This window comes from Sciurus carolinensis, chromosome 18 (assembly GCF_902686445.1).
Source record: "Sciurus carolinensis chromosome 18, mSciCar1.2, whole genome shotgun sequence".
NCBI classification, from domain to species: domain Eukaryota; kingdom Metazoa; phylum Chordata; class Mammalia; order Rodentia; family Sciuridae; genus Sciurus; species Sciurus carolinensis.
The window spans coordinates 19,006,146-19,018,532 of record NC_062230.1 but is presented as its reverse complement, the minus strand read 5'-3'; the positions used below and the strand labels follow the sequence as shown (position 1 = coordinate 19,018,532).

At 52.5% G+C, this 12,387-nt stretch overlaps 1 protein-coding gene across 2 annotated transcripts; it reads right to left on the bottom strand.

Annotated features, from left to right (window-relative positions):
* Positions 1–1,133: 1,133 nt before the first annotated feature.
* Positions 1,134–11,014, bottom strand: Prss36 (serine protease 36). 2 transcript variants are annotated; one of them, XM_047533085.1, is made up of 14 exons: positions 10,896–11,014; positions 10,558–10,593; positions 9,936–10,098; positions 9,227–9,507; positions 6,322–6,488; positions 4,633–4,882; positions 4,393–4,522; positions 3,762–4,018; positions 3,514–3,677; positions 2,889–3,126; positions 2,634–2,775; positions 2,065–2,330; positions 1,867–1,988; positions 1,134–1,609 (listed from the first exon to the last, which is right to left on the bottom strand). In XM_047533085.1, the coding sequence occupies exons 1-14, from the start codon at positions 10,930–10,932 to the stop codon at positions 1,328–1,330; spliced, it is 2,535 nt and encodes an 844-aa protein (XP_047389041.1). In that variant the 5' UTR covers positions 10,933–11,014; the 3' UTR covers positions 1,134–1,327. The 2 variants fall into 2 exon arrangements, with proteins under 2 accessions (XP_047389041.1, XP_047389042.1); XM_047533086.1 differs by lacking the exon at positions 1,867–1,988 and having other exon boundaries at positions 1,434–1,609.
* Between the last annotated feature and the right edge of the window lie 1,373 nt (positions 11,015–12,387).

Sequence of the window (12,387 nt, the reverse complement as noted above, 5' to 3'; positions counted from 1 at the left end):
TATTGACTGGGTATGAAGAAAAAATGGAAGCCGGGTGTGGTGGCGCTTGCCTGTAATCCTAGCAGTTTGGGAAGCTGAGGCAGGAGGATCTCAGGTTCAAGGCCAGTCTCAGCAAAAGCAAGGCATTAAGCAACTCAGTGAGACCCTGTCTCTATGTAAAATACAAAATAGGGCTTGGGATACAGCTCGGGTTCAAGTGTCCCTGATTTCAATCCCCAGCACTCCGCAAAATTTGAAAAAAAAATAATAGGTGGAAATGTACTTCCCTGTGGAGGACCTGGGGAATATTTTATATCTAGCAGCTAAGAATAAGCCTAGCCCTTTAAGAACCTTTGCCATTCTCAAGCGCCCAGTGAGAATTTCCATCTTCCCTCTAGGTCCTGCCCACCCCCCTTGCATTTTCTGCCCACCAAACCTAGCTCCAGGAGTCACCCCCTCTGCCACCCATGTCAGCTGACTTCCCCTCAGGTTCATATTTTCCCTTTTTCTGTGCTCAAACCTTACTTCCTATATGACTCTCTCTTGATCCCCAGCCAGGGGTACCCATATGTATTTCCCACTTGACTGTGAGCATACATGAGCTTATATATTAGACTCCAATTGCACCATGCCTTGGTAGTTAGTAGGGAATATGGCTGAATTAATGCAGGGATGTGCATTAGTTAGGGGTGAGCTAGTAGAATTTACATAAAAGGGGCCCAAATTCTGGGGACATTGGGCAGGATGGGCAAGTGGTTTTGTGCACTGGGGACTCTAGAGGTGAACACTTTGAGGCATCATTCATCAAGGTGTGTGTTGGGGGCTGGCTTGCCTAAGTCCTTCCCACTCCAGTAGGAGGGGCAGCAGGGTGCTGTTAAGGGCTGAGGTATGCTGCAAGTGCTAGGGACACTAATTCCACTGGGGAGGTGACACACAACCAGCTGGCCACCTAAACTCCCCCGCCCTGGGGAAGGAATGAGGGAACAGCTGCCACGTTATCAGGGACACATTTCCTGGGTGCCCAAGACCTGACTCAACTGATGCCCCAGGAGGGAGGGGCCCTATTCCTGTGTTTCCCTCTTAGCCCAGATGCTCTCAGCCCCTCAGCCTGCCCCCAGTGATGTCACAAGGCCATGTGTCTGTGTTTACACCTTTATTGTCTGCTCCTTTGCCACCCCCAAGGATTCCTGGGCTCAAAATAGCACTCAGGCCCAATTATCCAAAGCTGCTACAGTCTAGGTGGATAGTCCTTTTCCAGGCCCGGGAGAGAGTTAGCAAGTTAGACCACATTCCATCCCTGCTGAGTGGCGGGAAGAGAAGGGGAAGTGGCTTATGAAGCAAGGTCCTCTTAGTCCTGGATCAGGGGAGTCAGTAACAGCAGGATCAGAGCAGCAGCCTGAGGGGAGCCTGAGGCCCCTGCCATGTCTGGGGGACAGAGGTCACTGCCAGCCGGTGGCCAATATGGGGAGCCGCTAGGAGGTAGGAAGTGGGCCTCTGCCACTGTTTGGGAGATCCAGGCTTCTTCAGGGCCAATGGCTGCAAACAGCTCCTGACTTCCTCGAACAGCCATGCCCATGAGGACCCAAGAGCCTCCCTCAGTCTGGCACAGGAGGGGAGGTGCTGAGGTCACCTGCAGAGTTGAAGCCAAGACCAAACGGGTCTGTTACCTTTCTTCCTGGTCCCTTATACCTTCCCTTGGGTCCAGCCACAAAGCACTGTTTGTCTCCACCCTTAGGCATCCTGGCCTCTAAGTCTCTTTAAGGTTCAGCCAGGAAGTACTGCTTCTTCCCATTTGGGGTCCAACACCCAAGAATTCTAATCCTGGTCTTTCCAGGGTCCATCTGCCCAATACTCCCTCCCCATACCAAGATGTCCAGGTCCCTGTACCTCACACCTGTCCTCTTGCCCCTCTGCATACAGGACACAGAGAGTCCCAGGGGGCAGAATGCCCTGATAGAGGCAGTGACAGAGCCGTGGTGTCAAGATGGAGACAATAGTAGCTACAGGGACTAGAGAGAAGAAGAAGGGTTGTCCCAGGGTTCTGGCTTCCAGTCACTCCTCATTCCCATGATCCAGGGCTCTCACCTCGGTCCTGGGGGTCCTTCCAGCCCAACACCCAGCAGCTGGCCCCTGGGGGGACACCCCCTGGGTGAAGGCAGATGGGCAGGGCTGATGGGGAGGGCTCTACCCTGGAGCTCAGCTCAAGGAGGGCCAGGGGGGGTCCAAGTCCCAAGTGTCGGGGCAGGCGAATGCTGATGACCAACCGGGATACCTGGTGGCCCTGTGGGAGGGGACTGGCCCCTGCCCTGCCCAGATACACTTCAATGTTGGGCACTGTTGTAGAGCCTAGCCTGTTGGAAGAAGGACTAGTGTCACCTCCTAGTCCTCCCATTGCTTGTAAAGTCCTTCCCAGCTCAGGGTAAAAGGAAGAATGGTCATGCCACTAACTCCTTCATTATTCCTCTTTCCAAATCTCCCTTCTTTCTTAAAATACCTCACACAAAAAATTCAAACCAAACCAACAATAAAAATACAGCAGCTTCCCTGTGCTGTAAGAGCCCTAAAAGGAAAACAAACCATTATTGTAAGAATTCTTTGGATCATCTCCCATTTTTTTCCTCCAGCCTCTTGCCTAGGAGATGAGGGAGACCCACCTAAGGACACAGTGAGTGGCTACCAGGACCCAGCCTGGGGCCACGAGGATCCCAGTGCAGACTCGATCCCCAGCCACATGCACCTCTGCCAGCCAGGGCCATAGCGTCCCCTTCTGAGCTGCCTCAGGTCGCAGGCCACAGGCTAGGAAGAGGAGGTGGCCACCTAAGCACGAGTTCCACAGGTGACCTCTGAAGCCTCTCTCAGATATAAGTACCTCCCGGAACTCCAAAGCCCCACGGGGTTCCCCTGCTCACCACCATGCTCTGTGTGTGGGGGACAGGTCTGTGTCTCAGTCTCCTCCCCTTCAGAGCCCCAGTCCCAGGCTAGCTGGTCCTCCAGGTAGGCTCCCCGAGTTACATGGCTGATCCATGGGCTATGGGTCTGCACTGGGGAGAAGGCTCGGGGACGGAGGCAGCCACTGGAGAAGTCTCCGATTCCAGCCAGGAACCAGGTCCCCTCCTCCAGGCACATAAGACTCCAACGGGAGTCATTCTGCAGCAAGAGTTAAGTGTGTTAATAGCATGCGCGCTTGCGTCTTGTAGAGAAAATCAGCATTCCAGGGGCTTCCCGGGACCCCAGATTCTCCATACACTAACATAACAAGTCCCACCTCTTCCAAGCTAGGTTCCAATACTAATTTGTGAAAGAATTCAGCCCTCACTTTAGTATCCTCCTTAAACTTTGGGGTAGACAGATATCCCAATACCTGCCCCTAACCGCCTCCCTACCCTCCATGATCCGACTCCGCCCCCAGTTCGATCTGACCCCGCCTCCACTTGGACGCTGTTCCCGCGCTTAACCCAGTTCCTGGTGCCTCAGGCTCCGCCCCAGATCCCTCGCTCTCTCCCTGGGCCCACGGACTCCGCCCCTGCCGCTCACCCAGCAGCGGCCCGCCTCCTCCTCCTCCTGGTAGTAGGGGCAGAGTCGGTGAGGTGGGTGTCCCGGAGGCGGCACTGACGCCCCCTGGTGGCCATATAGGCAGTGACACCACCAGCCTCCCAACAGCTCGGCCTCAAGCTGCGCGCTGGGACCCAGCGCGTGTTCTAGGAGGGAAGCAGGGATCTCGAGCTGCGGCCGAGTCCGCCCCCGCTTCGCCCCGCCCCAACCAGCTCCAGACCCCTGCGCACCCCCACGACCCCAGAGAGCAAGGCGGCAGCGGCTCCCAGGCAGGAAGTAGTGTTCTGGGTAGGGTAAGCACACGGCCCGCGGGGCCGCGCTGAGGTTCACGGGCGCGCGCAACTGCAGCAGTGCCAGGTCTGAGGCGTCGTCCCACGTAGCGTTCTCGTGAGGTACGAAGCGCGACACCCGCTCCGAGCGCGTGCGCGAGGGCAGCAGCACCCGCCAGGCGTCGAGGTCGCGGGGTGGGTTATCCGAGGTGATTGAGCTGCGGGATGGGGACGCTGGGGACGTGCGCAGTATCCCGCAAGTACGGATGGAAACCGCGCACCCCCCGGCTTAGATTGTATTTCCAGACCAGAATCCCTCTTCCAAAGAGGAACCCTACCCCCACCCCAGTTCGAAATGAGTTCTCAGACTCCCGCATACTGGATCGGACTTACACTACCTTCTACCCGTCCCTGCTAGACTAGGACCCCTCATTATTAGCTGAATCCTACATCACCGAATCTGATTCCGCGCTCCAGAATGGACCCCCCACCGCAATCCAACCCCAGCACAAAGGGCTGAACCAACTAGACGGAGTCTCAGGTGGATGGAGGGAGAGGCAAGAATCTGCCTGAGCTGTGGATTCTCACTCACTCCAGAAAACAGCTGGCAGGTGCCAAGACCCAGCTTTCTGACACTAGCGTTCCATGGCAGGGTCTGGATCCTGGCATTATAACTTGGGCCTCCCAGGGCCAGACCCCTGGCCGCGGAGCCTTCCCGCACTCTATAGGATGAGAGATCTGGGTTAGGGGGGCTTCAGAGCCCCACTTAACTCCAGCAGTCTCCACCCCAACTCAGATCTCCCACGTCTCCAACTCCCTCCTGCCCCCTCACCTGGCAGGGCAATGGTGCAGTTCTCCTCCCTGGATTCCCAGGTGCCTGTCTGGGATTCCTGGGGCTGGCTGGGAAAGGCAGGCCCAGGCTCCAAACCCATCACCTGTTCCCGGATCCATGTCTCATAGGGACCCACAGCAGTGAAGACTCCAGGGCGGTTCCTCCTTCCACAGCCAAAGCCAAAGCTAGTGATTCCTGCCTGGAACCATCGGCCACCTTCCTTGCAGACCAGGGGTCCCCCAGAGTCACCCTAATAATAGGTGATTTGTGTCAGGGGATCAGCCCAAGGATGCACTAGCATATTCTGGCCTGTGGTAAAGGTGCTCCACCTTTTATTGGCCTTACATACAGCCACCTTCTAGTAACATTCCTTGGCTGTCCCTTGTCCTCTGTATTCCCTACAGTTCTAAACTGAAGAAGCCTTGTAAAACAGACTGAGCAGCCACAGCCCAGAGCGCTAAACTAACCCATTAAAGACCACACAAGAGAATCCTGCAGGTCTCCTTCAGAGTCAAATAATTCTTGTCCAACCCTGTCTTTGATTTCTAAGTTCGCCCAACTTTTGGTTTTGGTTTTTGTTTGTAGTTTGGGGATTGAAACCCAGGGCCTCACAAATGCTAAGCATTCACTCTGCCACTGGGCCCCCACCTAGTTGTTAATAAGGTAAATCAGAATCAGGCTCGGTGGTGCATACTTGTAATCCCAGCAGCTGGGGAGGCCGGGGCAGGAGGATCGAGAGTTCAAAGCCAGCCTCAGAAATTTAGGTAGGCCCTAAGCAACTCAACCAGACCCTGTCTCTAAATAAAATACAAAAAAGGGCTGGGGATGTGGCTCAGTGGTTAAGTGCCCCTCGGTTCAATACCAAAAGAAAAACAGACCCTTACTTCCCAGCCAAAAAAATGGTAAATCAGAGATACCAGCATTAAGAAGGAAGATACTGTCAGACATAGGCCATCTGTCTTTTCAGCAGAAAGGGACAGATGGAAAGCAAGAAGGGCGAAGAATTACAAGGAGAAGACACTGGGGTCATTGAATGCTGGGGCATTGCCCCTAAAGCATCTCTGTAACCCAGGTCAGGGTCAGGCATCTGTGTGGCCTAAGGAGGGTTGTTTTTTGTTTGTTTGTTTTAGTGCTGGAGATTGAACCTAGGGGTGCTCTAACACTGAGCTACACCTCCAGCCTGTTCTATTTTTTATTGTTAGGGTTTTGCTAATTTGCTTAGGACCTCAATAAGTTGCTGAGTCTGGCTCTGAACTGGCAATTCTCCTGTCTCAGCCTCCTGCCACTGGGATTATAGGTGTGTACCACTGTGCCTGGAAAATCTTTTTTTTTTTTTTAAATATTTTTTTAGTTGTTGATGGACCTTTATCTTATGCATTTATTTATATGTGGTGCTGAGAATTGAACCCAGGGCCTCACACATGCTAGGCAAGTGCTCTCTCACTGAGCCACAACCCCAGCCCTCTTTTTTTTTTTCATACTTCATTTTTATTTTTTATTTTTTTGGCAGTATTGGGGATTGAGTGCAGGGCTTTGTGAATGCTGAACTGTACCTCCAACCCCAGTTCCATTGGCAGTCTTTCCCACTTTTTGCAGAAGAGACTCAGAGAAATATTTGTCTATTGCTTAACTGCTTCCTACAGTTTAGGGATCTGGTTCTGCCAGGTGGGTTCAGGGACATCATCTCACCTGGCAGGTGTCCCTGCGTCCCTCTGGGTAGCCAGCACACAGCATCCCTGGCAATAGCTGGAAAGTGAGGTTGAAGGGGCCAGGCCGGCTGTAGAGACACTGACAGGCGGCCTCTCCCAGAAGCCTTAGCTCCACTTCCTGTAGCACCCAGGGGAGAGGCAGAGGATCTGGGGGCAGAAGCAGAGAGCAGATGCTGTTAGGTAGGTATAGAGCACCCAATTCCCCAGCGCTGTTTTGTCTCCTCCAGCTACCTCCTGGTCATCCTCATCAAGATTCCTATGGCACGGGGCCTACCACATTCACCATATCTAATGCTTTCTCTTCCTATGTTCTCATCTCAGGCATAACCTCAGCAAGCATCCAGTGAGAGTTGTCATGTATAGTCGTACAGGTTGTACACTGAAAAAAGGTCCCAGCCAATGAAGGATACATGTAGGGGCTAAAATCATTAAGCTCTGAGCCCTGACATGGAGTTTTGTTGGTCAAGAAAGTGCATCCTTTGAACAAAGATCATGTAGACTACATGTGGTATTCTACATGTATTGAGTTGCAAAACATGGAATCTGGGTGTCATCCCTAATCCCTTTCTCAAGTTGTCTTTCCTCAGTTAATTCCCAAGTCATTTGCGACTTCTCAGCATTCTCACTGCAACTGCCCTAGTTCAAGCAGCATAATCTTGGACCTGGATGATTAACCTAACCTCCTGACTGATCTGTTCCCTAATCCACTTGGCACTTGCTACAAGCAGAGGAATGTTTCTCAACTCAGCTCAGCTCTCATCAAGAACAATAAATGGATCCTGTGGTCTAGACACAGGGCCTCAGTGCTATCCTGCTTTTGATGGAAATGAAGTCTCGGGATACAGAAAGGGACAGGGAAAGGCATGGACAGAGCTCATTCCCTACCCATCCAGAGTCCTGAGAGTTCAGGTGATATCTGAGATTTGGGGGTTGTCCTACAGATCCCTGGAGCTGGTGGACTACTCTGTCCCTCATTTTGACATGAAGGCCTTTATTGTCTTGGCAACCTACACTCTACCATGACATCCTGGCCTTTCTAGGGTTCCCAGGGAAGGCGGTCACCAACTTCCTGAAATACATCCTGTCTTCATAAAACTTTTCTAGAAAGCCCCTGCTTACGGCCCCATTATCCGGTAGCTTGGCCATGTCCACACAGACTTTCTAGGTGCTGATGATGACTTCCCTGTTATCTCCTGCCCTGCAAATAGAGGTTGTAGCATCTCCTGCAGCACCCTCCCAAAGACTCCAGAAGTGGCACAGTCTGATCATGGCAGATTTATGGAATATTTATGGGGGGCTTTCTAGCATGGAAAGGTAATAACAGGTGATGGAGATGACAGGGAATGTCACACCTTTCCTTACAGTGCTTGTTTACTGGATTTCCATATTTTTTTCCCTCTTGGTACCCTGGGGCACTTAACCACTGAGCTGCATGCCCCAGCCTTTTTTTTGTATTTTATTTAGAGACAGTCTCTCTGAGTTGCTTAGGGCCTTGCTAAGTTGCTGAGGCTGGCTTTGAACTGGCAATCCTCCTGCCTCAGCCTCCTGGGCTGCTGGGATTATAGGCATGTGCCACTGTGCCTGGCCTGGATTTACTTTTTTGTCTACTTACTAGAATGCAAGCTCTGAGACAGCAGGATTTTGGTTTTTGTGTGTGTGTGTGTTTACTGGTATGTCTTTTTTTTCTTTCGTACTGGGGATTGAACCCAGGGGTGCTTTACCACTGAGCTGCATCCCAGTTCATGTATCTATCTAGCTATCTATTTATTTATTTATATTTTGAGACATGGTCTTGCTAAGTTGCTTAGGGTCTTGCTGAATTGTTGAGGCTAGCCCGGAACTTGAGAACATCCTGCCTCAGCCTCCTGAGTCTCTGGGATTCCAGGTGTGTGCCACTGCACCCAACTTCACTGGTGTATCTTTAATGCCTAAAGCAGTGCCTGGTACATAGGACTATCTTAATCAATAAAATGATTGAGCTGGGCACAGTGGCTCATGCCTGTAATCCCAGTAGCTTGGGAGGCTGAGGCAGGAGGATCACGAGTTCGAAGGCAGCCTCAGCAAAAGCGAGGCATTGATTAACTAAATGAGACCCTGTCCCTACATAAAATACAAAAATAGGGCTGGGGATGTGGTTCAGTGGTCAAGTGCCCCTGAGTTCAATCCCGGGCACCGCCCCTCCCCCCCAAAAAAAAGAATGATTGAATGAATGAAGGTGGGAAGGGGGAAGACAGGAAGTGGGGAGTTGGAAGATGAATGGGGAGGAAGATGGATGGGAGGAACGGACAACATGGACATTTGCTGCACATACTATATGCCAGGTGCTATGTTTTAGTGCTTTAACACGAATTATGCAATGCAAAAATATCTAGAATGCATTAATTATGGCCATGCAGGGCACTGTGCTATAAGCTTTTCACGCATTTTCTCAATTAATCCACACAACTACCCCATGAAGTGAACACTATTTTCCTTATTTTACAGAAGAGGAAATGTATTGGGTGAAATACTTTGTCTGAAATAGCAGAGTCATGGTGGGAACCCTTAGTTGGACCTAAATCCAGAAAAGAAAAACCTGGGAGGGAAGGTGAGACGGAAACGGGGTGTGTAGGTGATTCAGTAGTCTTAGTTTGAGAATTCCCGTGGAAGAAGATAGATGGAAAGAGGTGCAGAATTTCCCAGCTGTCTAGCAGAAACCCACTCTCCCAGGTCCCGCCCCTTGCGGGGCGGGGGTCTTCCAGAGCTGTCTGGAGCCCCGCCCTCGGGGCCTGCCGGCTTGTGAGGCCCAACTTTTAGGACACGGCCCCGCGCTTCTTCGGAGGATCTCACAGTAGGCTCAGACTCTCCGACGACCCACCTCTCCGGCCCGGCACTGCCCCACTCACCGTCCTCCTGCAGGTCCCCCCAGCCGGTGGCCCAGCAGGCGGTGCCGTGAGCAAAGCGGTGTGAGGCACGCGGCAGGCAGATGGGCCGCACGGTTGGGCTCAGCTTGGCTGGGGAAGTCAGGCGCAGCAGGGCCAAATCGGCTCCAAGTTCCACTTTGCTGTAGTTGTCAGGCACCAGGATAGCGGCCACTGAGCGGACATGCGCACCGTCCAGGGGCCCGTCCTGGGAGTGCACACCCAGTAGCACTGACCACTCGGACGCTTGCTCCAAGGTCCCATTCCTGCGCCGAGGTTCAGGATTAGGTTAATCCTGTGAAGGGACTAGACCCTTGTGTGGGTGAGGGCTCAGAGCTAGAAGAGGTGGTGGGGTCAGGGGGTACCCGGGTGGGGAGGAGTCAGATCCACATTTGGGGCCGAAAGGTTGAGACAGAATTCTAAAAGAAGAGGGTCTAGACCGATTTGGTAGTGGTGACTGGGGATTTTGTAAAAGTGAGATTCAGACTCAGGGATATTTAGCGGAGTGTTGGGTGAGTCCGTCATCGGACTCAGAACCATGATATCTCGCAGAGCACCTAGTTTCGGGGGCAGGGAGAGGAAGCCGGAGCAGCTCAGATCCAAATTAGCCGTAATAAGAAGGAACAGGGCGTGGGATAAAGCTGCAGGGTGGGGTCAGCTTAAGAAGGACTGGGACGGAGTGGGCAATACTCACGAAACGAAACAGTGAGCAGCGGAGAGAACCCAGGAGGGGGCGATGAGGGAACCCCCGCAGATGTGGCCCCCGCCTTGATGCAGACTCACTTGCCAAGGCCAGGCTCCTGGCTGAGCGTCTGAGCCCCCCATGATGCGGGCAGAGGGCTCAGGGCGCCCACAGTCTGCAATAGGGAACCCCGGAGGTCAAAACCCATCTAATGATCCCCACTGCCGTGACCCAGATAACTCAGGACAAAACCCCGTTCTCCACCCAGCTTCTGTTTGCCCTTCTAAACTAAGAACCTGGAGAACCTGGGTACTTATGAATTTCCGGGCCTTTCTACCTCCCTCATGGCCTAGCCAGCTATAAGGTCCATTTAGATCAGAGGACACCCAGGCGTCCTCTTCTTTACCCAGATCTTCAGGTTCTTCTGTAGGACTGAGAGCTGAAAGCCAGAAAGTAGAGAGAGGTGGATAACTGGTGACCTCCAGCGCCTGACCTGCCCAGCCCCATCTTCCTCCTCTCCATGCCCTCCTACCTTCCCAATTCCCTGTCCTTTCAGCCCCACTGCCAGCACCCTTGCTACCCAGCCTAACTTTTCTACTTCTGCCAGGACTTTTCCCCAGTCCAGCTGCCTTACCTGAGTCCTGGAAGGCTTCTGGGATGGGACTGATGACTGGGAAGACAGAAGTCAGGAAGAGGCTAGAGAACTGCACTTAGTAAGTGCCCTCCCTGACTCCCTCCTCCCAGCCACTCTCTCCCCTTGGCATCCAGGCCTCCTTTGCCTCTCTTCCCTCCTTCTGACATCCCCTTCTCCTTTCTCCTCTAATATGCCAATTACCCCCCTACCTCATCCCCCCCGCCCCCGCCACTTCTGACCTCTCACTCCCCAAGCAGAACCCTGGAATTCTGCTTTCCAGCTTGCCAGGTGCTAGCATCACAAATCCCTTGCTGCAGTTCCCTATCTCCTGAAGTTACCAAAGATCACAAGTGGGAGAAACAGGTGCTGGGACATGGCACGCTGGAGTTAGCTGGAGGTATAGAGATGGGTGAAGGTCTGCTCCCTGCCTCAGCTTTGTCACTGCCTGGGCATCCTGTGACTCCTGACAGTCCCAAGAGCAGCCCCACCCTCCCTGGCTGGAGCCCATCTCTGGAATCTGAGAGTATCTGGGGCTGGAAGAAGGAAGTGGGGAGCCTGAAGGCTCCACCCAGAACTCTGAGCATATTTCACATCTCTGGAGACCTAGGGTGGGGGTGGGGGAAGGTGTCCTAGTTCCAGGACACCTATTGAGTGGGGGGAGAGAGGCTGGAGAAAACTATCGGCAGAGGTCAGAGAGGAGTTAGGAGTTGGGAGCCTGTGTACCAAGTCCTTGGTGAAGCAGGGCTTGGGGTAAGCAGCAACCCTGGGGACAGGAGAAGTGGCCCCTCATTGGCATGACTCACCTGAGACCTCACCTCTGTTTGGGGTGTGGCAGTCCAAATGGCTTGGCCTTTTCTTCTCACACAGCTCTGGTTACTGGTGTTGCTGGCCAGGTCTGGGACAGGAGCTCTAGGGAATTCAATCCCATCCCAACAAAAGGATCACAGATTTCAGCTGCTCAGGCAAGGCATAGGGGTTCTGGGAGGAGGAGTGGGCAGGCTGGCAGGGTTGAAAAAGAGTCAACCTTTCTCTGTGTTAGAGTGGGGACTCTCAGGTAATCTGTCACTTACCCTTTGTGTGACCTTAGGAAAGTCACTCAACTTCTCTGTACTGTGTATCATTAAAAGCCCACTTGAGAAATTGGTGGAGAGGAATTGAGGAAAGTTTATTGAAGGAACCATTTATAGAGGAATTGGCAGGATTAAGGGAAACCATCAAAGGATGGTGAAGCACCTGGGGCTAATAGTAAAGAAGAGCCCTTTATACCTAGTGGCCCAAAGCGGTGAAGAGAGGGAGCAGTTCCTGGCACTTAGAACTGCAGCTGTAGGGGGACAGCCTGCCAGTAGGAGCAGTGGCCTTCAGTAGAGAAATGCAGCTTTTCTCAGTCTGACCCAGCAGGTGTGGAGCTTGGAAACAAAAATCTCCATCTCAGTATTTCCATCTTCTCTCATTTTATGACACCTACCAGAAACCAGATTACCAGAGAGGCTATCTTAGAATAACAGAGTACAATAGATTGGGTAATTTATACAGAACAGAATATTTCACGGTTCTGTGAAGAATACTTTACAGTTCTGGAGGCTTAGAATCCCAATACCGGGCTGGGGAGATAGCTCAGCTGGTAAAGCGCTTGCCTTGCAAGCTCAAGGCCCTGAGTTCGAGCCCCAGTACCAAAAAAAAAAAAAGAATCCCAATACCAACGGTCTTCTTGCTGTGTCATCTCATGGTGGAAGGCAAAAATGACATGAGAGAGAGAGAATGTCAAATTGTGAGCCTCAAATTCTTATACAAGCAGCATTAATCCATTTATGAGGGTGGCACCCTCCTGGT